At 43.3% G+C, this 27,408-nt stretch overlaps 2 protein-coding genes across 2 annotated transcripts in view; one reads left to right on the plus strand and one right to left on the minus strand.

Annotated features, from left to right (window-relative positions):
- LOC132868641 (uncharacterized) lies at window positions 1-23,031 on the plus strand. The gene is made up of 2 exons (XM_060901683.1): window positions 1-818; window positions 22,719-23,031. The coding sequence occupies exons 1-2, from the start codon at window positions 1-3 to the stop codon at window positions 22,756-22,758; spliced, it is 858 nt and encodes a 285-aa protein (XP_060757666.1). The 3' UTR covers window positions 22,759-23,031.
- Window positions 18,884-27,408, minus strand: part of atp5pd (ATP synthase peripheral stalk subunit d) — a 9,448-nt gene continuing 923 nt past the window's right edge. The window contains exons 3-6 of the mRNA XM_060901684.1: window positions 27,249-27,345; window positions 26,555-26,626; window positions 24,311-24,373; window positions 18,884-19,159 (exon numbers count right to left, since the gene is read on the minus strand). Coding sequence (XP_060757667.1) covers window positions 19,028-19,159; window positions 24,311-24,373; window positions 26,555-26,626; window positions 27,249-27,345 — 364 coding nt within the window. The 3' untranslated portion in view covers window positions 18,884-19,027. The remainder of the gene's footprint in view (window positions 19,160-24,310; window positions 24,374-26,554; window positions 26,627-27,248; window positions 27,346-27,408) is intronic.

Consider the following 27,408-nt stretch of genomic DNA (forward strand, 5'->3'; position numbering starts at 1 on the left):
ATGGACGAGGGTGTCGACGTGTCTGCAGAGGATGACTCCATCAACCTTGTCTGCAAGACGCACGCCGTACTAACGCAGGCAGAGCAGGCGGCAAGTCCTGCACTACAGGATGTGCTGATGGGTCGGAGGCATCTGCCAGGAATAGAGGAAGTGGAGGCACTGGCCCTGCTGCTCCAGCAACTGGCTGACGAGAGTGACCACCACCACCTGGTGCCTGCCGACCTGCGTCAGAAGATAGTCACCGCTGCCAGCTCCCTTCATGAGCACGACAGGACCGCTGCCAGCTTCATCAAGAAGTATGAGTCCAGGTGGGGCTACACACTGTTCGGCCGGTGCCTTGGGCCCGACACCCCTGAGAGCAGAGCGGCCCAGAAGACCAAGTTTGGATGGATGAGGTACCCTCAGGCTGCACAGGTGAGTGAGGAAAGCCGTGCGCTCTGCCTCCTCATTAAGATGTTGAAGAACTCGCCACCAGCCAATCACCTGACCTCCCCCAGCAAGGTAGCAGCATGCATCAAGGGGCAGTACAAGAGGATCGCGGACCGAGTGGCAGATGATCCCATCCTCTGCAAGCTCTCCATCCCTCTGCCCAACATTAACAACAAATCCCTCTCCACCTTTATTGCAAAAGAGGAGAAGAAGGCCAACTACAGGGCAACGGTAATGCCCAAAGCCAAGCCCCACCAGACTGTGCTGTCAGAGCAACTGCTGCCTGAAGCTCCTGCCCTGCCGCCGTCACTGCCACCACCAGAGAGACCTCAGGTGCAGTACGAGCAGCCTCACCATGTTGCTGGCAGAAAGCGTGGTGAAAAGCGGAGGTAAGCTCTGCACCTACTTACCTACTTACCAGTAGTAAAGAAAAACTCTTAGCTCTTGAAAGGATACAATGGTCATTTAGTTTTCGTCTATGTTAGCATAATATTACCTGCAACAGCCAATAACTCAGTATCACTGGCATAATTGGAGCCATACTGGGACATGGATGAAGCAGATGCTCGTTTCTTTTCCTGCAAAATAAATAAATAAACATAACGGTTAGATGCATACATGGTTTTTACATAGTGCCGATTATCACTCAAGTGTGGAAATTATAACCTAGCTAACTTTTACCTCCAACTTCTTCTCAACAAGAATGGTGACCGAGGGGAAGCCTTTTACATATTCTAGCAGGTCCTCCTTCTGTCACTTCATCTGGTCATTGACTTTGCCATGGTGAATGAATTCGGAGAGAAGCCACGCCACCCACCCAACATCATTCTCCAGCAGCCACCTGAATGACTGCCCGGTGTACTTCCCAAAGGTGATGATCAGCTGGCCTCTCCACATGTCCCCTCCAGCCTTTCTGGCAGCAGCATCCGCTTTATCTGCATCCAGCCAGGTCGGGTCCACCTCCTTGTTAGCGGCATCTGCCACAGCCTTGGCAGCAGCCGAACACAGCATCCGGGCCTCTCCCTGCTTGTACATGGGGATGCAGGGGTACTGGTGCTGCTTCTGATGCATGTTGAGCTGGGGCTTGGTGGAGAAGCTCTTCCCACATTCATCACAGGCATGCTCCTTGGGGTCATGAAGCTTCATGTGGCGTGTGAGGTTGGACTTCTCTGTAAACCTTTTGTTGCACACCTCACATTCATGGCTCTTCCGGTCCATTGTAGCCAGTTATTTACACAGTTCTCCTCTTGTCCAACTCCGAATCCACCACACATTTAAAGTGTTTACCACATTGTCAAACCCAGAGGTGGTGGATTTCCTAGTGGATGGACAGTAGGAAAATATCTTCTGGGTGCTTCCAGCCACTTTGTCCTTGGAAGGTGTGTACCTCTTCCGCTGTCCACCACAATTAGGCATGTGGCAAGCCCCACATGGCCGCGAGGACTTGTTCAGCATGAATGCCTTGACTGTTGGTGCAGGAGGTACAAAGCTCTGGCTGCACGATGGCCCACGAAACAGGACGGAGGGAGCCTGTGGCTGTGCGGGGAGAACCAGCAGTATGGGTGCTGCCGACACAGGGGGTGGTCCACAGGTGGGCGCAGCAGGCTTTGGCTGGAAGTGGGTGGATGCAGCAGGCCCTGGCAGAATGGGAGTGGGCGATGATTTGGCCAGCGATGATTTGGTGGTCAGGTTCTTCCTGCAGACATCACAGTCAAAGGTCTCCCTGGCGACGGCATGGATCTTCAGATGCCTCCTCAGGTTGGACTTTTCAGTGAAAGTCTTGTCGCACACTGCACCGATGTCTAGGCTTCTCCATGTTTCATCTGGTACAGTAAAACATAAATGAGTAAAACTAAAAGCAGATGACGGCTTAAATACATTTTTAGAGACCCTGCAGCCCTCATAAAAGTAGTAACCAAAAACAGCCCATTCATTCATCACTGTTTTTAGCATGCAAATCGCAGTTGACATGTTTACACTTCTAAAGCATATTTCCACATCGAATTTCAACTCCACACTGTTGTAACACCATCTCTATGGTCTTAAGAAGTGAGCTAGTGTGTCTGATCACGTTTTTGAAGTATTTCCAGGGATCGTCAGGTAACGTTAATTACAGCGGCGATTGGTAGCTCATTCATTCATTCATTCATTCATTCATTTTCAATGCATTTAGCATGCTAATCGCGGTTGATATTCTAACGCATCGAAAGCATATTTAAGCTTTACATTTGGAGTCCACACAGTAGTAGTACATTCTTCAAGGTCTCAACATGTAAAATCAATAGTCTGGTCGCATTTTAAACGCATTTCAGAGAGATCGACCTAGCAGCTATTAGCCTAGCCACTTGGTGACAGAAAATTAGTGTCAGTATGGCACTAACGAGATATCATGTAAAACCTTGAATATCAGGGAAACTATTCAAAAATATATCGAGTTTCATTCATTACTTAGCACATAATTATACCAAACTTACCTGAGAGTAAAAAAAAACAACAGTCCGATCGGTCATCAATAACGCCGACCCCGGAGTAGTTAAAGATGGCCGCCAGTATTTTCATAACGCAGCTCAACAGCGCCGAGCAGTGACGTCGTGAATATTTTCCGATCCTCGCTCAATGATTGGTCTGTTGAGCGCTCAGCTCTGCTCAGCATTGCTCAACCATTGGCTGATCGCTGCTCAGCTCTGCTCAGCATTGCTCAACCACTGGACGGCTGACAATCGTTTAGGTACTTGGAGGGGAATTTGCTGGATGCTGTAAGCTTTTCTTTTGATTTTCTCCTTCTTATTCGTTATCGATCATCAAAAAAAAAAAAATCAAATCCTGTACGAGGTTATCAGAGATCGTAGACCCCGGCCCCGCAGCATAACGATGATTTCCTCTTGTCTGGGGGAGGGAGGATCATTCAGCTTATATTCATGCACGGTTATTTGTTTCCTCCATTACTCCAACTGAATATAATTCCTGTTGGGTTACGATACATTGCTTTATCAATTTTCAAGGGCATCATTAAAGACAGGCAGTGCGGCGCTCGTATTATTAAACAAATCTGTACAAATCATGGTTCATTATTTTCTCATAAAGCATAATTGTTCGGAAAATATATATGTGAAAGTACTCTTTTTCTTCGCACCATAACATAATTCATTGAATGGGTTCCTGTGATCATGATACGCCAGCCCAACAAATTTCATGTTAATCCGTCCAGTCGTTGCTGAGCTATGAGCGAAAATCTGGGGTGGGGGACACACACACACAGAGACAGGGTGATCACTATAGACCCTTCCCACTGACGTCACCGGAAACCGGAAGTAAACAAACCCTGCGCCATATTGGAAGACCAACAAACTTGTGATTAGGGGGAAATAACGGCAGCGCGCGGAATTTAAACCCACGAGGCACTTGATTCATCATAAACCTACAATGGTAAACTTTTGTGCTGTGTTAGGGTGTAGAGGTCTGCGCGGGTCGGATTTTTCAGTCCCGCTCCCGCCCGCATTGTGCAGTCACGCTCCCGCCCGCGCCCGCAAAGAATTATGATTTTCAGTCCCGCTCCCGCCCACAAAAAAATTATGATTTTCAGTCCCGCTCCTAGCCCTGTGATGACCTGGCGACTTGTCCAGGGTGTACCCCGCCTTTCGCCCGTAGTCAGCTGGGATAGGCTCCAGCTTGCCTGCGACCCTGTAGAAGGATAAAGCAGCTAGAGATAATGAGATGAGATGAGTCCCGCTCCTGCCATATTTTGTCCCGCTCCCGCCCGCAAATCCCGCATGATGCAGACGTTCGCGTTATTTCTCAGGAAAGTTCTTGTCTTGACACAGCGTGATGGTGCCCCGCCCCCTACTTAGATGGATTTGAGCATAAATATCTACAGCTCACATTCATTATTTACCTTGTTTCTGAATTCAGCATGTAGTGTCTCTAATAATAATAATAATAATAATTAGTGCTGTCAAGCGATTAAAATATTTAATCGCGAATCACACATTTTTATCACATGAGAAACCATTGCAATTCTCTGATCAGCATAAAAAAGTGAATGGGCTTGCTTCGTACCAAGAGTGTTGTTTTTTTTTTTTTATTGCAAAGCAGAGCTAACAAGAGAAGTGAACTTCACTCTTCTTCCACTTTAGTCAGTGAAGTGATTTCCTGCTTGAGTTAGTCTACAGCTCTATCAGAGAGACAGGTTACACAGTGACGGTAGGCTTGACATGCTTGATTATAATATAAAGTACACTATTATATTAACTTTAAGTTGTTTGTTGATAAATATTGCATCGAGTCTGATCTTTACTGTTTCATCTCACTTAACACATTTCGTACTTTTACACTTTTTCTGCCTGTTGATGCGTCGTGCTGTCCAATCAGAGGCGGCCAAATTTGCATATTACAGGAAGGATTTCTGGGATAGCATTGAGTTTACAGACGCTGTCTTCTTAAAACTGAATAAATATTTAAAAAGAGCCAAATGAGCCAGTCTTTTGAACGGCTCTTTTCAAAGAATGGATCACAAAGATGCGGATCCCATCAAAGAGCCATAAATCCTGTTATGTCCAGTTCAGGCCAGTTCGATTATGCTTAAAGCATTGTGTTATGTCTGAGTATGTTGTGTTCCGTTGCTTGGGTCTTGCCCAGGGTTCGGGGTTCTAGTAAGTAAACACGAGGAGTTAAACTTCACCCGCTGTGTTCCGTGTGCTTCATTTTATTCACTACACGTTTTCAAACGTAACATTGGCGACGAGGATGGCTGACATAAACCTACCACCACCCGCACCGTTCCTCGCACTGCCGGGTGAGCCACCAATTCCTTGGACCCGCTGGATTCAGTCATTTGAAACCTTCCTCCTAGCAGTGGGACTGACCGATGTGCCTGCCGCACGTAAGAAAGCGCTGCTGCAGCATTGCCTGGGAGCCGAAGGTCAGCGTGTGCTTGGAGCACTCGAGTCAGGTACCGTTAGTGATTACAAAAAAGCACTGGAACTTCTGAATGCCCACTATGCTGCCCCACAGAGCGCCCTTTTGCGTCGATTTCTGTTTCGTCAAAGACATCAGTTGTCTGGTGAGCCTGTACATCAGTATGTAGCAAACTTGCGTGCATTGGCCAGCTCATGCAAATTCGGTGCACTGCAGGATGAGATGATCCGCGATCAGCTAATTGAGCATACAAACAATGCAAAAGTGCGTGAAACTCTCCTGCTGGAAGCTGATGATTTAATACTTACGAAAGCCATGACTGTTGCCTTACAAATAGAGAGTGCAGCCGCATACACATCAGCTTTGTCAAACCCACAAGCAATCGCAGACGCCCCCCGCTCCTTCACCCATGCCCGTTCCGTCACTGGAGGCTAGCCAGGAGGCAGCCGACTCTCCTGCAATCCAAATGCTTCGACGTCAATCTCGCCCGCGGCCACGTCCACAGCCGCCTCCACAGCCTCCTCCTCCTCCACAGCCGTGTAATAACTGTGGCTCGTCCTCTCACCAGTCTAGAGCCCAAAATTGTCCCGCTCGTGGCCAAATCTGCCGAAATTGTGGTAAACATAATCACTTTGCCACTGTATGCCGCTCTGCTCCAGTGTCAGACCAAGCCACGTCACGTGCCCCCACTGTCATTCACAATGTCAACTCACAGCCAACTTCATTCAAAACATGCTCTGTGCAGTTAAATGATGTGTGTATCCCACTGCTCGTGGACACTGGTGCAAGCGTGTCTCTCCTGAACATGCACACATACAACTCTTTCTTTAGTGCACTGCCCCTGTCTGCACCAACTACCTCCCTGTCAGCTTATGGGGATGCAAAAATTGATCTAGTGGGGTCCATTAAACTGGCTGTGGGGTATGGCAATAAGGTCGTATCCAGTTTCCTCTTCCAAGTTTCCCGTCGTGGAGCCAACCTGATGGGTCTGGACCTCTTCTCAGCGCTGGGATTCTCCCTGGTGGACACAAAGGGAACTGCAATTCTGGCTGTCACCACTTCATGGCAGCAAAAGTGGCCACTACTGTTCGAGGGCTTGGGCTGCCTCACCACGTTTGCCCACCAGCCTCTGTTGAACCCCGACATCAAACCAGTCATACAACCCCTCCGCCGCATCCCTCTGGCTCTCCGTGATGATGTCACCACTGAGCTCAAGCAGATGCTGGATGATGGCGTCATCGAAGCTGTGAATGCATCGCCCTGGATCTCAAACCTGGCGGTGGCAAAGAAGAAGTCTGGGGGCCTACGTGTGTGTGTCGATCTGCGTGCAGTGAACAAGGCAATTATCCCAGATAAGTTTCCCCTTCCAACTGCAGAGGAGCTCACTGCTCAGTTTCATGGCTCAACAGTGTTCTCCAAACTTGACCTCAAGCAAAGCTACCTGCAGGTGCCCCTCCACCCCAGCAGCAGGAACCTGACAACCTTTGTGTCTCATGTTGGGGTGTTCCGCTACACCCGCATGCCCTTCGGGATGAGCTCCGCCCCCAGCTGTTTCCAAAAGATCATGGCAACTGTCTTGGCTGGCATACCAGGCGTGGCCATTTACCTAGATGATGTTGTGGTTCATGGGGCCACCCCTGAGAGCCATGACGACCGCCTCCACCGAGTCTTTGCAGCCCTCAGCAAACACACACTTACCATCAACACTGAAAAGTGCGTCTTCTCTGCACCAGTTATTGAGTATGTGGGTTTTCAGGTGTCAGCAAAAGGCATCTCCCCACTTCACTCGAACGTGGAAGCGATTCTGGCCATCCCAGAGCCCACCTCAGCTGTGCAGCTTGCCTCCTTTTTGGGGATGACGGGCTACTACTTGAAGTTTCTCCCTCACTACTCTGCTATTACTGCTCCACTGCGACAACTGCTGCGTAGGGAGGAGCCGTGGGTGTGGTCACCGGAGTGCTCTGATGCCGTGCACACACTCAAAACTCAGCTCACAACAACTCCAGTGCTAGCCCACTTCGACATTGCCAGCCCAACCTTTGTCACATGTGATGCGTCGGCTACAGCCATCGGAGCAGTACTGTCACAGGTGCAAGCAGGTGTGGAGAAGCCGATCGCCTTTGCCTCACGGGCACTTAGCCCTACTGAGCAGCGGTACTCCGTAGGTGAGCGCGAAGCATTAGCCTGCATCTGGGCCTGCGAGAGGTGGCACCTGTACCTCTACGGCCGTGCTTTCACCCTGAGAACGGACCATCGAGCTTTAACTGCTTTACTCTCGACGTCTGAGACAGGCCACAGACCACTAAGGCTACACCGCTGGGCCGACCGCCTGCACCAATATAACTTCGACCTGAAGTTCACCCCTGGCCGAGATAATGTGGTGGCTGACCTGCTGTCGCGCTCCGTCTCACCACACCCTGTCACACACACGCATACTGACTCAGAGCATGCTGAACAGGACATGGTCCAGATGTTACACACCCCATTACAGACCACAGTATCGCTGCAAGAGCTAAAAGAGGCATCCGAGCTTGACCCTGTCCTCTCCCAGCTTCGCGACTACATCCAGAATGGCTGGCCTCACAAGGTGCCCGACGAGCTGGCTCCATTCTCCAGGGTAAAGCAGGAGCTGTCCTGTTGGAATGAGACTTGTGTGGCACGTGGCCTCTGCACCGTCATCCCTACTGCCCTGCGTGCACGTGTTCTAACCATGGCTCATGAGGGCCACCTGGGTATTGTAAAGCTGAAGCAGCGCTGCAGAGATCTGGTCTGGTGGCCTGGGATAGACAAAGAAATCGAGGCCCTAGTAAAGGACTGCTCAGCCTGCCTTCTAAGTGGCAAGACAGGTCACCAGCCGCCCCCACCCCTGCAACCACTAGCCTGGCCAACTCAGCCCTGGGATCATCTACAGCTGGACATTTGTGGAGAAATACAGGGTGTACCCCACCACCAACGCTTCCTGGTCGTTGCATATGACCTTCACTCAAAATGGCCCGAGCTCATCACCACTGGCTTAGTGACCTCGCAAGTTATAATCGACTTCCTGGACTCTCTCTTTGCCCGCTGGGGTCTACCAAACACTATTACAACCGACAATGGCCCACAGTTGACCTCATCCAAGTTCACCACATACCTCAAAGCTAAGGGTATCCGCCACATCCGCACAGCGTACTACCACCCCCAAGCTAACGGGGGGGTTGAACGCTTTCACCAATCACTGAAGAACAGCATCAGGGCACACCTGGTCCAGGGCTGGGCCTTTCCACAGGCCCTACGTCACACACTACTCCATTACAGGGCCACCCAACACTCTACAACAGGGGTCTCCCCAGCACTCCTCATGCTCAGCCGTGAGCTTCGCCTCCCCCTGGACAGACTGAGCCCTGAATCGTCCCGGAGGCCGCCACCCAGGGTCAAGGCCTCTGTCACTCGCCAGCAGAGCCGCATGAAGCAGGCATTTGACCACTCAGCACGTGCCAAGGCCCCTGACATCAAGCCCATGGAGTGGGTTAGGGTCTGCAGGCCCCACAGGGGCAACAAACTGGCCTCATATTGGTCAGCCCCTCTCCAAGTTACTCGCCAGCTAGGCCCAGCCACTTTCCTGCTCAGTGATGGCAGCCGTTGGCATGCAAGTCGTCTCCGCAGAGTGGCACCTCCAAAGCTCACACCACCTGTGACACCACATGTTATTCCCCCAGCTAGCCACTATACTTCAGCCCCTGAGCAGGCACCTCAGATAGCCCCTGAGGAAATCACAGATACACCTATCAACCTGCCACCGACAATGGGTACTAGTACTAGCCCATCTGAGACCACCCACTCACAGTTTCGTGCCTCCCCGCGGCCCGTCCGCACTCGAGCCCGTCCTGCATACTTGGAGGACTCTGAACTTTGAATCTACATTTCATGCTTGAAATTCAGTAGGAGGGGGGGGAAATGTTATGTCCAGTTCAGGCCAGTTCGATTATGCTTAAAGCATTGTGTTATGTCTGAGTATGTTGTGTTCCGTTGCTTGGGTCTTGCCCAGGGTTCGGGGTTCTAGTAAGTAAACACGAGGAGTTAAACTTCACCCGCTGTGTTCCGTGTGCTTCATTTTATTCACTACACGTTTTCAAACGTAACAAATCCCATCTCTACTAGTTTCAAAAGCTTATGAAAAACCTACATCATGTCACAGAGCGTTAATCTTGCGATAAAAAAAATATCGCCGTTAAAATTGAGTCAAGTTAACGCGATAACGCGACATTTTTTACAGCACTAATAATAATAATAATAATAATAGACAGGCGAGCACATAATTCCAAGTGGAAATTTGGTATATTTATTGTTCAGCCATACAAAACATTAGGCTAACCCAGTTTACATTTGTTAAGCATTTCTAACTAGAATATCCTATAGAATACCCTATAAGCATAGCATATATAAATGTTATAACAAAACACAGTCCTAGCCTACTTATCACAGCAAGCAAAGGGCAGCTGATTTCCATCCGCGTCGTACACGAGTGAGAACGACTTCCAAATGTCCGATTTCAGGACTCTTGACTTTTTAACAGTAAATGTACCTCTTTTTAAAGCAGCACTTACTTTTGAAGCACTGTGAGATTCAATAAAGGAGCTCTGCTCTTCTGCCATGATCGGAGATCTCAAGCACGGAAGAGGAAAAGAATCAAGAAACGAACGAGAGATATTTATCCTCTCCTGAATCAGAATCATAATTCTGATGACCAGCTCATCTAAGGTGTCATTGAGGCATCATGTTAGTGTGGATCACTGGAGGCTGGGTGTGAACTGCGAGTCATTAGAGTGATCAAAGGATTTCCCATTAGGGTGATCAATGGCAAATTTAAGATGCCATTCCTCACTCAATCTGGCAATCTGACTCTCTCTGTGAATTTAGGCATCTTAAAAATGTTTTTATTAATGCCAAATAAAATATCCAGCACAAATTATATATGATAGACATAAATTAATAATTTATACATTTTATTTCAAACACGTTTTTAGTTAGCGGGACTGCAGCTTATCATGGCTCCCGCCTGCGCCGCATATGTGCACTCCCGCTCCCGCCCGCGTGCGCATATGTGCACTTCCGCGCCCGCAATGAGCTTTCAAAATTTGTCCCGCGCCGCACTGCTTTGCGGCGGGTCCCGCAGGACTCCCGTGGGAGTGCAGGGCTCTATTAGGGTGTTCCAACAAAGCTGATGGGAAAGGTGAAAAGAAGTCTTTCTACAGAATACCAGCTGTGATTGAGACACAAGCAAACCAAGGAGCTTTCTGCCAGGAGACAGTAGAACAAAATAGCAGAACAAAAAATAGCAGAACAAAATGTCTGGACACAAATCGGGTTTTCAGAAAAGGAAAGAAAATAAACGCAGGGTCGAAAATACAAAAAAGGAGGCAGAAAAAGCAAAACGAGTTAAGGTAGGACAAATGGTTACTTTTCTGAGGCAGCCCACCGTGGCTGCAGGCTTTCAGTTGTGTCATTGAATGGTTACTTTTCTGAGGCAGCCCGCCATGGCTGCCTGCAGGCTTATTTATTATAGCCCATTTAGTTAAAATAGTTGATGTAAAATGTTTATAGTTATAGTTATGTGATGGTTGTCCTCAGTGTTCGAACTATGCCGATATTTTCGGGGGGGTCCCTTTTTTTCCCTGGGGGGTGCTTGCGCTTGTCTCGGAGCGCGGATCTCTAAACACATGAGAAGCCCATCTTACACACATCACGCGGACTCCACACCTCCATCGCATCTGAAATCATAACTCATCAGGGGAAATCGTGTCCGCATTGGCATGTTCAAAAAACAACCTCGCGTCAACAATGATACCACACGCAAGAACAAAAAAAAACAGTCAGGCTATTCAACAACCAACCTGGCAGCAGCAGTCGTTGTCATATCGGTTTATTTTATCTTTGATGTAAACACAACACTTCGGATATGCAAATGCTTCCCGTTACACACGATAGCTGTGTCAATAAACATCATTTTGCCAATATTTTAGAGACCATCCAACATTTCCCAAATCATGTTTTCAAGGGATCTCATGTCTGTTTCAGGGGATCTCGGATCCCCCGAGTACCCCCGTAGTTCGAACACTGGTTGTCCTGATTTAGACTGGTGTGTTTTTTTTTTTTTTTTGGGGGGGGGGGGGGGGGGGGGGGGTTTGCGCGATGTTGCACCCGGGTCCAGATTAGGGCAGAACCGGCCCTGGCTACATTTCAGGTGTAGTTTGTTTTATGTATGTACTTGCATAGATGTGTACTTGGTCTTCCAATATGGCGACTACCGAAATCTCGCGGCGCGGTGACATCATGCGGGAAGGGTCTATAGAGGGCTACCGCATGACGTCACCGCACCACGAGATTTTGTTAGGTGCCATATTGGGAGACCAAGTACATACACTCACAATATAAAACAAAGTACGAGCGAGAATAAAGTGACACGATGGATGATAATTCTGGTTATGTGAGTACATTACCAGCTGCAGAAAGGGCACGGTATGTGGAGAAACTCGCTGTGATTGATGGGTTTGACCCATATGATAAGACTCGCGGCAAGGGAGAATGGAAACATAAGGAGGACCTGACACCAATTCTGCCATCTGTTTGCTACCCAGACATTGTAAACTATTTGTTGTTTACACCCAGTGCCTACACTCAGTGTTCGAACTATGCCGATATTTTCGGGGGTCCCTTTTTTCCCCTTTGGGGTGGGGTGGGGGGTGCTTGCGCTTGTCTCGGAGCGCGGATCTCCAAACACATGAGAAGCCTATCTTACACACAGATCACGCGGACTCCACACACGCATCGCATCTGAAGTCATAACTCATCAGGGGAAATCGTGTTCGCATTGGCATATTCAAAAAACAACCTCGCGTCAACAATGATACCACACGCAAGAAAAAAAAAAAAGTCAGGCTACTCAACAACCAACCTGGCAGCAGCAGTCGTTGTCATATCGGTTTATTTTATCACAACACTTCGGATATGCAAATGCTTCCCGTTACACACGATTGCTATGTCAATAAACATCATTTTGCCAATATTTTAGAGACACCCCCCCAACATTTCCCAAATCATGTTTTCAAGGGATCTCATGTCTGTTTCAGGGGATCTCGGATCCCCCGAGTACCCCCGTAGTTCGAACACTGCCTACACTGCTGATGACTTGAAGGCCTACAAAGGGCTACAGGCTTACAATTATGTTGTTAGTGGCTTGGTTCGTGATATTACAGCTGTTATTAAGAATAACCTACACATAGTTATGGCCAAGGTAATCTTGTTGATATTTATCTTTTAATAATATATCTTTTCAGTTGAAAAATTAATACTTTTTGTTACTATTAAGGTATCCATAATTTAGGTTAATTTATCCAAATTATACATATGTATTTATGATATATGCCTACACAACAACTATGCTTTATTTATATAATAGGAAGGAGAGCAAGCCCCAAACCATCCTAAATTATTATTATTATTATTATTATTATTATTATTAAATTGTAGAAGTCTGGGAGGCTTGCTCCTCATCCAGTTATAAACTTGGGGCCAATTTAGCATGTTTTAAATCTGAATTTCTTGCGTTTGCTTACCTCAAAGTGTCCGCAGATCATGCACAGACTTATCCATTATATCCACAGTTTTTTGCCAAGTCTCACACAGGTTTCTTTCAAGTCTACTGTTGGGCCAATAAATGATAAATAAAACAGCTCAGATTTGTTTGTTTAAGTCGTTTGCCACTCCACTTTATTCTCGTGGGTTCACATACCGCTGCCGTTATTTCCCCCGAGTTTGTTGGTCTTCCAAAATGGCGCAGGGTCTGTTTACTTCCGGTTTCGGGTGACGTCAGTGAAAGGGGTCTATACCTCGCCGTCCCACTAGGTGGCGATGTAATTAAAATTGATTTTTTGGGGGGTTAGCACCTTTGGATTTAAACAACATGCCTACCACTTTAAATGTGAAAATTGTATTTTTACTGTGACACAATAATTAAGATGAACCCCCCCCACCCCAGAAATCTGTAGTGTGCATAGGTCTTCACCTTCTCTTCGTATAAAACCCCTAAATAAGACCTGGTCCAACCAATTAACTTCATAAGTCACGTAATTAGTTGATTAAGATCCACTTGTGTGCAGTGTCACATGATGTCTGTGTCACATGAGATCTTGCATGTGACGTCACAGCCGATCCAGATTGTGACAGACGCCATCGTGTCGGTCAAACACCATATTCCGCCTTCTACTTCTACCTTTTCTTCTGGAAAACCCTACTATATACAATTCTACTACAACGGCTGCGGCTACAAGCTCTCCCTACCTGTGCACGGTTTTTATGTTTTTTGTGTGTATTTTTGCGTGTTGTTCGTCTGTACCAGACTTCAGTATCCACTACAACCGTATGGACTTACTGGACATTGGTTTCCAGCAGAAAATGAGAGTTTGTAGCGATTTCCATCGCATGCACAACATTCCAGACGAGAAAAAAAAAAACATTCCGGACGAGACCAGATTGCGAGACCAGCGGGTTCTCCGTGGATTGTTATCGGAAGCAAAGGGAAGGAGGCAGCGCCGGGAGCCGAAGCAAAAGCGAGGCTGCAGAGCCGGCCTGTTGACTAAGCTCAGAAAACAGCTACTCAAACCTCCACTGCCAAGCCTCTACCTCTCCAACGCCAGATCCATGTAAACAAGACGGACGATTTGGAATGACCTTATTCTATAATCGGCTGGTCAGTGCTATACTCAATACTTAAGTGACTTACCCATCCAGTGAGGGTCATTTTCTTGCTTACAAGATGCCACATCTGAGTCGCTGACAAATCCTGAATTTCTGTAAAGATAACTGTCCAGAGATTTATAAGCACGCAGTGCTTCCCCACTGAACAGCGAGGGAAAGTTGATGAGGTAATCATACACGTCCGGGTATTCCGCTGGCAGTTCAAAATCCGGTCGTGAAAACTCCGTCCGGTAAGCCATAAGGGTCACAAATCTGTAGATCGTTTATTTTAGACATATATCTAGTTATCTGTTCATTAGAAAAATGAGCCGTGTAGTCCGTCGGTTGAAATTGATCCATTCTGTACACGAGTGCAGCAGTATTCAGCGGTGTTTTTGACCGACACGATGGTGGTTGTGTACTTTCCGGTCACGTGACTGCAAGAGCTCTGCCAGGATGCGCGCTCAGCCTGGACCCAGAAACAATGGCGCTGCCCATAGACCGGCATTATAAGCTGTCAGATTATGCAAAACAATTGTCGTTACAAGATCGAGAATGCTACATAAATAAGTTAACTCTAACAAGTGGACACAACTTCATAACTGCCAACTGCTACGAATAAATCGTATTTATTACGATTTGTCGTTTTGATTACGAAAATACGAATTTACTACAATAAAATACGATTTTGCCAATTTTCATGGGTCATTTTCAAAGTCTATCACCGGTGGGATTCGTATTTGATAAAACACCGCTTCGTTCCAAGCGGCAGATACTACGCCAAATTTCATTGGCTATTGCTTGTTCTCTCAGCCAATCAATGATGCTATTAGATCATCCATGGCACGCTATCGTCTGGCCTTTGTTCACGAAGTTTCTGAACAAAGCATGGCATTTCAAGCTTTTGTTATGAACAGGGGCGTGTTTAGCCTATTTTTGGGGGTGCTCAAGCACCCCCAAAAACGAGCTCAGCACCCCCTAGCTCAGCACCCTCAAAAACACTGCTTTTGGATGTAATTTTCAGAAATAAGTGCCCTTGCGCACTGCGCAGTGAATGTGTGCGCGGGCGTGTGTGTGTTCTTGAATTCACCTGTTAGGTGATAGTTCTATGAGCAGTAAAATCCCTCTCCTCCTTGCGTCCCCTCTGATTGGGTTGCCTGTCCGCACGAGTGCTTGCTACGACATGGTGTTTTTTTTTAACTGGATTCCACGCCGATGAGGAACTCGAATAGCACCTGAGTATTACTGGCATAGCGAGATGTGAAGGTACGGACTGGAGTTACAATTGTTAAACACAACACAATAATATGCATAATGCAATATTGATGTTCCCTGGTCTATGAACAGAATGATAAAAACGACATTTATCATCCATATCGAGATACTTTTGTGCAGAGCTGTACAAGTGCTACGGTGCTAGACCACCGTGGGTTAGTCAATTTTATTTAATGTAACATAGCGTTTACGTTTGCTTATCATTCTTATCATGCTTATCAACAAAAAATATAAACTAATGTAAATTAATGTAAAATCATAATAATACACACTATTACACAATACACAATAACACATTAATTAACAATTACCACTGTTCAAAATGAATAGCTCCAACATTACAAATGCAGTAGTAGGTCTTGTTTAGTTAAAAATATAACGTAAATATTTGTCAGTGGTTGTAAATGTGTAGATATCATAGTTTATTGGGTCAGCTTCTGTTAAAACATTGCATAAGTCTAGTTTTGTCTAGTCTAGTCTTCTTGTCTAGTTAAGTCTAGTCTAAATGCGGAATAAACGTGGAAACACTGTCGTTCAAGCCAGGTGCCTCTGTCAGCTCTGGGGGCTAAGCACCCCCAAAGATCAGATGCTAGAATCGCCCCTGGTTATGAAGATGTAGCATAGTACTAATCTCTAAAGAAAGCATAGCTAAGGGGAAGGGCCAGCGCTTCAAGGACTCGTACCAAGAGGAGTTTCCCTTCATTTCTAAGTCAAGTAAGGGCGATCACTACCAGAGATGCCTACTAGTACAGATTGGCCGTATTTTGTATGGAAAAGTTACGTAAATACGATGTTACGGCAAACAGTGTTATTCTGTACGGAATTATTTTAAGTCTTAAAAAATTCCAGTGAGTTGTTTTTAAATGTCCAAGCGACTTTTTCAATCCATGCGCAATTCACGGCTATTTATTTTTACGACAACCACACATGCTGTGTGGGACATGCGCAGATTCCGCACATGCTGTGTGTGACATGCGCAGATTCCGCACATTTGTTCGCGCTATTTTCGATACGGTAGAATGGCCGTGCATTACACCCAGTCAAAAGGGCAATGGATACGCGCACTGCAAACTGTGTAGAACTGACATTAACATCACTCATGGTGGTCGCGATGACTGCACGCGGCATGTCAACTACAAAAAAAAAAAACATATGGCGTATACTGAAATGGCGAGTCAGGCGGAAAGTAAATCTGGGGGTATCCAGCAGTTTTTTACGAAATCTGTGGATGAAAAGACACGGAACGTGACCCGTGCTGAAGTGGTGACGGTTGACCTGTGCTTGGAGTTGAACTTGCCGATTAGTGCCATGAAATGTGAGTTAAACTTATTCAGTTTCTTTTTACATGTCTGATTTTTATTCACTGAAATATCAAACACTGGCTGGACTTCTTTAATTCAAAGTCTTTTCAGTGTTGCAAGTGCAAATGTGCATGTAGTATGATCAAAAACAGAATTTTATGATTAGTGTTGTTGGGATTGTGGCAAAAAATTGATCATTCCACTGTTTTAAATACAATTATAAACGCCATTTTATTCAGTGTCTCTTCTGAAGCATTATGCTGAAGGATTTATATATTGGGACATTAAGATAACGATGTCGGACTCTCTTTGGCATGAAATAAGAATTTTTTTTTTTTTTAATTTTATTAGAATCCGTTAACAGGTAGAACATTTTGCCAGGCAATATAATATAATACTTTTGAGGAGTTACATTCAATACCAATGATTGGTAGTCAACCGTAATGTCTGCAAACAGGGAACACTGTTGTATTTATAAAAATGTGATGTATTGTCTGCTCTAGAAATTTGTTGAGTGGAAATTCAGTTGAGATGGCTGCTCGTGTTTTGTTTATTCAATTCACACAAAACAGTGCTTTTTAATAATTTAAATGTTAAACATATTGGTATATACACCTCTTTATAATGGAAATGCGCATAATGTTACTGAAAGTCATTCCAAAATACTGAAAAATGTTTTCAAGAATACTGAAATTCAAAATTTGGGGTAGGCATCTCTGCTACGCGTTTTGTGCTCCATGTCGGCGAGACATTTCTATCAGTCATTGCGGGCGTTCTGATATCGTAATACATGAAAAATTGTTTTTTATCTTTGAAGTGCCATATTCATTGCCAATTTTCACATTTTTGTTGTATATTTAATTTTGATGACAAAGTTCATAATATTTTTTGTATCAACTTTCATTGATGTAATATATTCTTAATTCATTTTTGTTTGTGACGAATGAATGAATGGTTTTAGATATTGCCAAGTTTATGTGGTGCAATAACATCAACTGTTGACTGAGTAAGCTCTAGTCTAGTTCTCTAATGTGTACTTTGTCAAAAGTTATATGTGCCAATTGCATTGTTTGAAGTTTTTGCCTGATTCACTGACTATTTCCATACATTGTTGAAAAGAACTTTGCAAATTAATGTAAGATGATGGTTTGTAGAATAAATTTTGTCAAACTATTTTTAGTGTGATTTTTCAGGGTAGTTTTGCTAGAAAGCTTTGGTGGCGGGGGGCCCCCCCCCCCGACCCCCCACCAAGACTCAGTACCCAACCTTGTATTACTATTTACGATGTCGGAATGTTGGCAGCTATGCAACTTGAATATTGTTGTACACCAACACAACCCATCTAACTTGGAGTTGGAGCAGTTTTGCCTTTAGGAATGGGCAAAAATCCCAGTGGCAAGATGTGCTAAGCTAATAGAGACATAGCCCAAGAGACTTGCAGCTGTAATTGCAGCAAAAGGTGGCTTGACAAAGTATTGATTTTGGGAGGGTGAATACCTATGCAACTCCAGATTTCTTTTTTTTTTTTTTTCCATCTTAACTATTGTCACACAAAAACAATTTTGACCTTTAAAGTTGTAGGCATGTTGTGTACATCAAATGGTGCTAACCCTCTAAAAATCCATTTTAATTCCAGCTTGTAATGTGACAAAGCAGGACAAACACAAAGGGGGATGGATATTTCTACCAGATACTGTACATAAACGCTTACAGATAGAAGTATTTAGCAAAGACTTAAAAACAAAGTCCTCAATTCTTCCAGATTTATTCATCTACTTACCTGATCAAATACATTGTTAAACAAGTTTACATACCTTTACACTTCAATATAAAAGTGACAGATCTTAATAGCCTTTTTTTTTTTTGCGTTTTACTGTGCCATTTCCCCATTTTCAGAGAAACCAAACATGCCACCTCACCTGAAACATCTGACATATGTAAATGTCAAATTCCCTGAAAACACCATGTCATGGATCAGCATGGATAGATAAGAGCAAATTCCTACATAAAAAAAACAAAAATCCATACACCCGTAAGCTGTGCACATGTAAATGCAGCAGACACAAAAACTCCGTAAAGTGTTAGAATTATTCTATAAAGTGTTGATTTTCATCAGTGCTTAATGTTAGTCTTTAAGCAAATCATTTCTATTTAAAATGTGATAAGATTACAGAATAAGTACATATAAGAAAATGGAGGTTTTCCCCAAGTCAGATTTTGTAGAACAGAAACAAATGCAAAAGCACATAAAAACTTTATCTATTTATTTCATGTTTACCAGATACAGAACAGCACTGAACCACTCAAATCTTTTCAGCAGAAATTTTTACAGATTGAACCAAAACTATTTAATTCAGTATTCAAATGTTTTAAGTTAACAATTTATTTTTACATTACAGTTCAGCAATAGGCTTGTGTGGCCAATATGGATATTTCTCCTTGTTCAGCTTGGTCTCAGGGAAAGCTTCGTTGAGGTCTTCAATGGTCATCTGGTCAAAGGGAATCATGTTCTTGAACTTCTCAAGCTGCCAGTAAAATAGGAGAATAGATCAGTTATTTACCCAATATTATTTACTGCCAACATGGGACTGAGAAAAGATTTAAAAAAAACATTGCACTGCAGTTTCAGCAACTACTCTGATGTAAAGATGACACACTAAAGCCACAATATGAGATGATACTGCCAAGACGATAGACTAATTAAATTTTAATACATTTATTTTGACAAATCAAACCACTGCAATATCAGTACATTGTACAGTAAGAAAAGTAGATCAGAATTTATTTACCCCCCATTATTAACGTTACTCATTTCTTCAGTATCAAATGTATTTCATGGCAAGGTTATTAATGAAGTATTGTTTGATACTCCTATTGCTGTATGACAGCCACATGAAATGCACAATCCCATCGCACTTAATTGTATAAATCAGGAAATCAATTGAAATTATTTTGTACATTTCCTCATCCCACCAAAATAAAGGTCGGTTTACACCACAGCCAGCATTACACATGACATGCTTCCGAATGGTTTTAGAATGAATGTGACTTGCACTAAGCACAGGCACTAATTTTATCTGTGCTTCAGATAACAGTTAAGATAAAGGAGGAGAGATAAAAACTGGACTGTACATTGATGCAGTGGTTTATGGAAACCATGTTTGGTATGGATCTGCTGTGAATTCTGGATACTGTTGAAAATGTTGAGCAGAAGTGTACTATGGGACGTTTCAGTATACAACCCCAATTCCAAAAAAGTCGGGACAAAGTACAAATTGTAAATAAAAACGGAATGCAATGATGTGGAAGTTTCAAAATTCCATATTTTATTCAGAATAGAACATAGATGACATATCAAATGTTTAAACTGAGAAAATGTATCATTTAAAGAGAAAAATTAGGTGATTTTAAATTTCATGACAACATCTCAAAAAAGGTGGGACAAGGCCATGTTTACCACTGTGAGACATCCCCTTTTCTCTTTACAACAGTCTGTAAACGTCTGGGGACTGAGGAGACAAGTTGCTCAAGTTTAGGGATAGGAATGTTAACCCATTCTTGTCTAATGTAGGATTCTAGTTGCTCAACTGTCTTAGGTCTTTTTTGTCGTATCTTCCGTTTTATGATGCGCCAAATATTTTCTATGGATGAAAGATCTGGACTGCAGGCTGGCCAGTTCAGTACCCGGACCCTTCTTCTACGCAGCCATGATGCTGTAATTGATGCAGTATGTGGTTTGGCATTGTCATGTTGGAAAATGCAAGGTCTTCCCTGAAAGAGACGTCGTCTGGATGGGAGCATATGTTGCTCTAGAACCTGGATATACCTTTCAGCATTGATGGTGTCTTTCCAGATGTGCAAGCTGCCCATGCCACACGCACTAATGCAACCCCATACCATGCAGGCTTCTGAACTGAGTGCTGATAACAACTTGGGTCGTCCTTCTCCTCTTTAGTCCGAATGACACGGCTTCCCTGATTTCCATAAAGAACTTCAAATTTTGATTTGTCTGACCACAGAACAGTTTTCCACTTTGCCACAGTCCATTTTAAATGAGCCTTGGCCCAGAGAAGACGTCTGCGCTTCTGGATCATGTTTAGATACGGCTTCTTCTTTGAACTATAGAGTTTTAGCTGGCAACGGCGGATGGCACGGTGAATTGTGTTCACAGATAATGTTCTCTGGAAATATTCCTGAGCCCATTTTGTGATTTCCAATACAGAAGCATGCCTGTATGTGATGCAGTGCCGTCTAAGGGCCCGAAGATCACGGGCACCCAGTATGGTTTTCTGGCCTTGACCCTTATGCACAGAGATTCTTCCAAATTCTCTGAATCTTTTGATGATTATGCACTGTAGATGATATGTTCAAACTCTTTGCAATTTTACACTGTCGAACTCCTTTCTGATATTGCTCCACTATTTGTCGGCGCAGAATTAGGGGGACTGGTGATTCTCTTCCCACCTTTACTTCTGAGAGCCACTGCCACTCCAAGATGCTCTTTTTATACCCAGTCATGTTAATGACCTATTGCCAATTGACCTAATGAGTTGCAATTTGGTCCTCCAGCTGTTCCTTTTTTGTACCTTTAACTTTTCCAGCCTCTTATTGCCCTGTCCCAACTTTTTTGAGATGTGTTGCTGTCATGAAATTTCAAATGAGCCAATATTTGGCATGAAATTTCAAAACATCTCACTTTCAACATTTGATATGTTGTCTATGTTCTATTGTGAATACAATATCAGTTTTTGAGATTTATAAATTATTGCATTCCGTTTTTATTTACAATTTGTACTTTGTCCCAACTTTTTTGGAATCAGGGTTGTAGCTTTCAGACCAAACGAAACAAGGCTGGGGGTGAGATTTGGCCAGCAGGCCTTGTGTTTTACGCACATGCTAACAACTTTTTGGACTATTAAGTAAGCATGCTTCAAAGCAGTTGTGTTCCCACACACAAACTTTGATCTGTATGCGAATATCTCTGGTGCCTTGTGTGCAAGACAAGGTAGAGCTCAATGTCCACTCACCAGAAATCTCACAATACACCAAACCTATCTACAGTATTTTGTATTGAGATATTCAAGACGACAAAAATTCTGTCTCCTGCCTATTACTAACCATAAACCCAAACAGGTTGAGAAGAAAACCAAAATTTAACCACAAAAACATATCCTGCTAACCAGGAAGGGTGCATTCCAACAGCATAAATGATAAAACATTTTTTCCCCCCCATTAATTCAGTCTCTTACACTTTCCCCCATATTGTAGCAACAGACTGAGAAGCCCAAACTTCTTTATCCTCCTGGGGGATCCCCCTTGACATTCCTAAGCCAACTGTGAGAAATATTCTATCCCAAAACAGGGAATATATTTGTATGGTGTTTTGTTCGTCATTGGTAAGTTTTAACTATAGATAGATGCTAGCAACTCTGCTGACCTTACTCCCTGTACTACACAAACTTGTATTTTATGTATTCCATGCCAGCTAGGACAATGATTCGCAACTAGTCTTATAGCAAGCACTTCTCAGTTTCTTAAATTTTACCCACAGCCCAACCAGGCTTGACCCTATGTAACCTGAATAAAGGTTGGAGGTGGGGGAAGACAAAAACAAAAAAACCCACGATCCAATAAAATGTCATTTTCACATTGCCTTTTTCTCAATCCCAGTTATCATTAAAGGAAAACACCAAACTGTTTCACTCCAATACTTCTGATACAAAAGAAAAATCTGATTTTCATTTCTACATTAAATCAACAGAATCACAACACATTTAATAATAAATGAACCAGCAGTGATTATTTACCACATGCCTCTTAAATCACTATACTGGCTGCAAATGGCTAATCCTTGCCTTATTTTACTGCTGGTTGTCATGGTTTCACTGGCAGGTTTGTCTGATAGCCACCCAAGTTAGCTCAAGAATGTACATACAGTAAAAATCTGACTTCAAATCACTGTATTTCCAATATTAACATTTCTGCAGGGAAACTGCTTGCATAAAAAACAGATTTATAAGCCTGTATAGACTTGAGCCTTAAATAGTGTTTTGCTGTTTGTGATTTCTGCTGTCTATTTTACAGGCTGAAAGTGCATATCCTGGACCAATTTCTTTATAGATGAAAGCATGTCCCTTTCCACACTCATCCAGAAGGGCAATTTTGCACAAGGCCATTTGTCTACAGCAGAAAAAAATAAAATAAAACTCATCTGGAAAAATCCCAAGGGAGTCTGGAGCCAGATTCGTGACGTCACCTGTGGAACTGCCAGCAGGCTGAGAGAGCTTGCACGGTTTCAGTGCACAGCCTGTGTAGACCAAGTTTAGCAGCTAGTGATTTTGCATTGAAATATGGAATTGTCTCCTGAGCTTCTAAACCCATGGATTCATGTATCAATGCTCATCTATCTATTGTTACATAAATCATTTTTTCTAATTACTATTATGTATTTATATATTTCTTTATTTAGAAGAAGAGTACTGGCTACTGTAGGAGAAAGATTTCATAAGCTACACACATGGAATCGGCTAAGCAGGGTTGTATATACATTTAAATGTGTTTGACAGGTCCCAAGATCTCAAGCCCTGACACGCATATCCCTTGATACATGTGAAGTAAGTGTATTATCGCCCAGCGCTTTCGTGTTGTTTACTTTTCTGTGGGTCAATAAATAACATTATCCATGTACTACATGGACACAGGAACACCTAATTTAGAGTATAGCCTCATTTCTTACCCTGGCAACAGTCAACTTGTGAATTGCCGATTTTCTTGGTCTTTTTCTCGGCTCTGCTTGGTCCTCGGCTTTTTCAGGGTGCCTCGCACTAAGCGCTCCCATTTCTCCCTCATTGTCCGGTCTTTTGGAAAATGATGAGTACTAATCCCATCAAGACTGGTGTTGCTACACCCTTCTACGATACATCTGTTAACCATTTTAATAATTACGTGATAACGTTGAAGAAATTTGCAGAAAAACACCAGGTTCTCTCAAACAAACCAGTGCTGACGTAGGATTCAGAAGGAGGCGTCCTGCACGTGACGTCACGAAAATCAATGGCTGCTGGGAAATCCAAATGGCAAGCTTTTTCAGAGGCAGATGAATTCGCCTCAAATGGCTTGATTTCAACTGAATTTTTCTGGTATTGCGCAAGGTTAAAAAAAAAAAAAAGCAAAAATGTGACAGATATTGACCAAAGTTTAATGTGAAATAGGAGAATTACATTGACCTTGCTCCTGGATTTACCCCTGATATGCACTTTAATATAAAGCACCAAAGAGAAAGGCAAAACCCCAGTGCTTTTCCATTTCATAATTCATACAATAGAAGCAGATAGTTTTAAAATTGCTGCTTCCAGAGCTATGAAAAGGAACAAATATTGGGGGCATCACAAACGAACCAAAAAAAAAACAACACCCAACTAATTTCAATCAAGTGGGGGAAAGGAAAGAAAGAAAAAAAAACCCACACACACACCACCATCCCTCAATCCTAGTGGTAGTTCCCAAATCACTTCACTTTTCATTTGAATAAAAGTTAAAAATCAGTCAGCTTTGCCACACAGCTTGCCCTGAACAACTCAGTGGCTAATGGTCGATTTGCCGCCTGTGTAAGTGCAAGGTAAGAACAAACATTAACTAGTGCATTCACTGTGATCTAACACAATCACCAGGTTTACCTCTTTTTCATAATGAGAAATGCGAGCCTTGGATGCCTCAATGTAAGCTGCAGCACTTTTGTTCTGCAACAAGCATGAAAAAGAGAAAAAAATTGAGTAATGCAAACATATGACTTAAAGATGAGAAAAAAAATCCAAAGTGCTCAGGAATTGATGAAAATAGAGATAAAAAAATAAAAAAATTGAAGGTGCTCTTTGGTATAGGGAATGCAAAAACCTTTGAAAAAAAGAAGGAATCCAAGGCACTCTTCATATCCAACTATATTTTAAAAAAAAAAGCCTTTTACATGGCTATTTCATACAGAAAACATGAGCTGAGCAGCAACCCACGCGTAGCGGCACAGACAGCCTTCTTCAGGGCATGCTGCTCCAACAAACAATTTCCTCTTAAGAGGTAAACTAATTTTAAACACCTGAATGCAAACTGGTAATGAACTCATATGCAGTTCAAGAAAAAGCCACTAGATGGCAATACCCCTTTTAGATTCAGTCCATATGAGCACGAAAAAGAAAAAACACTTAGGGGAAAAAAAAAAAAAAAAACGACAATAGACCATTACAGAAAAGGACTAAAATCAACTTCATTTAGCCCTGGATATGTTGTAGCCTGTAAATTGTTATATATAAAAAGTTTCTCTCTGTAATAATAACCTTAATCTATCATCGCTCCTAATGTTCTCCTTAATGGTCTTCAGACCTTCAACCATGAGACTATCTGGATTGCCATTATAAAAATGTTTGGCAATAGGATAATCAAAATTAGCCTTTCTAATGGCGGTCTTATGTTCAGAGATTCTGTCCAAGTCGCCTCTTCGTTCGGCCTATATAAAAACAACCACATAAACAGGATAAGCGATATACCACAAATGTGGTGCTGCAGTTGATGAATGCTTGTATGGTATACATATTTGATTTAAAATCAACAAACTGTTTGCACTCTTTGATGTTTGAACAATGATTGCAAGAACCACATTTGTATGTACCCTGTATTTGTCTGTGGAGCCAAGTAGTCTTTTTGCTCACGCCAAGATGACTTGGTACCAACTTGTCTCGCAGAGTGGGGGCCCTCCTAAAACTAATTTTTGGAGGGATCGGAAACACCTGTCTAAGAATGGGGTCACTTTTAATAAGATTCCAATTCGAAAATATTACTCTCTTTATGGGATTGGCTAAACTACTATATTTGGTAACAAGGTAAACCTGCTCTTGACTAGGTGACTTTTTTCTTTTTTTTGGAATAACTCCTTTTTCTTGAACTGCATATCTGTGAGTTCATTACCAGTTTGCATTCAGGTGTTTAAAATTAGTTTACCCCTTAAAGGAACAGTCCACCGTATTTCCATAATGAAATATGCTCTTATCTGAATTGAGACGAGCTGCTCCGTACCTGTCCGAGCTTTGCGCGACCTCCCAGTCAGTCAGACGCGCTGTCACTCCTGTTAGCAATGTAGCTAGGCTCAGCATGGCCAATGGTATTTTTTGGGGCTGTAGTTAGATGCGACCAAACTCTTCCGCGTTTTTCCTGTTTACATAGGTTTATATGACCAGTGATATGAAACAAGTTCAGTTACACAAATTGAAACGTGGCGATTTTCTATGCTATGGAAAGTCCGCACTATAATGACAGGCGTACTAACACTTTCTGCGCGCTTCGGCAGCACATTGATACGGAGCTCCGATATCAATGCGCTGCCGAAGCGCGCAGAAGGTGTTAGTACGCCTGTCATTATAGTGCGGACTTTCCATAGCATAGAAAATCGCCACGTTTCAATTTGTGTAACTGAACTTGTTTTATATCACTGGTCATATAAACCTATGTAAACAGGAAAAACACGGAAGAGTTTGGTCGCATCTAACTACAGCCCCAAAAAATACCGTTGGCCATGCTGAGCCTAGCTACATTGCTAACAGGAGTGACAGCGCGTCTGACTGCGTCTGACTGACTGGGAGGTCGCGCAAAGCTCGGACAGGTACGGAGCAGCTCGTCTCAATTCAGATAAGAACATATTTCATTATGGAAATACGGTGGACTGTTCCTTTAAGAGGAAATTGTTTGTTGGAGCAGCATGCCCAACAAACTGTGCCGCTACGTGGGTTGCTGCTCAGCTCATGTTTTCTGTATGAAATAACCATGTAAAATAAAGGCTTTTTTTATACAGTTGGATATGAAGAGTGCCTTGGATTCCTTCTTTTTTCAAATATGACAAACTTTGTATCCAGCAAATACAATTAGACTTCACTTACAGCCTCCTGTTCCTGTGCATCGATCTTAGCTGACTGGGTGTCCACTGGCTCAGGAACTGTCAAAGCAGCAAACTACAAAAAAGATTTGACAGCAACAGAGAGACATCAAGAAACAGCTTTAGGAGAAAATACACTATCAGTCAATAGTTTGGACACACTTTCATAGGTTTTTCTGTATTGTGACCATTTTCTTATATTTTCTACATTGTTGAACAATACCGAAGCCATCAAAACTATGAAATAACATCTGGAATATATATGGAATTATGTGGTAAACAAAAACATCTTTAAAAATAAATGTTTCATATATTAGATTCTTCAAAGAACTGTTTACCTTGTCGCTTTGCACACTATTGCCATTATCTTAACCAGTTTCCTGAGGTAGTCATCTGGAATACTTTTCAATTAACAGATGTGCCTCGTCAAAAGTTAATTAGTGCAATTTCCTGCCTTCTTAATGTGTTTGAGATCAAACAGTAAATAATAATAATAAAAAAAACCACAGTAAATAGCCAGATTCCATAACTGTAGTAATCCATATGTCAAGAACTGCTCCACTAAGTAAAGAGAAACGATATCCATCATTACTTTAAGATATGAAGAAAAAAACATTGATTTAGAAGCTATGTCCAAACTTTTGACTGGTACTGTACATTTTAGAAGGAGATGACACATTAAGGCTAATAGAGCACACCTTCTTCTCAAACTCATCCACCATGCCTGCTTTCGCTACCACCTTCCTGTAATGGCTCCAGTCTATGGGGGCCGGTTTCTCTGGCAGTGAGGCAAGTCTGAAAACAGATCAACAAAGATCTCACAATCAGGTGAACACAAATAAGGTGATTGCTGGCTTA

The sequence above is a fragment of the Neoarius graeffei genome, chromosome 20, assembly GCF_027579695.1.
Source record: "Neoarius graeffei isolate fNeoGra1 chromosome 20, fNeoGra1.pri, whole genome shotgun sequence".
NCBI lineage: Eukaryota > Metazoa > Chordata > Actinopteri > Siluriformes > Ariidae > Neoarius > Neoarius graeffei.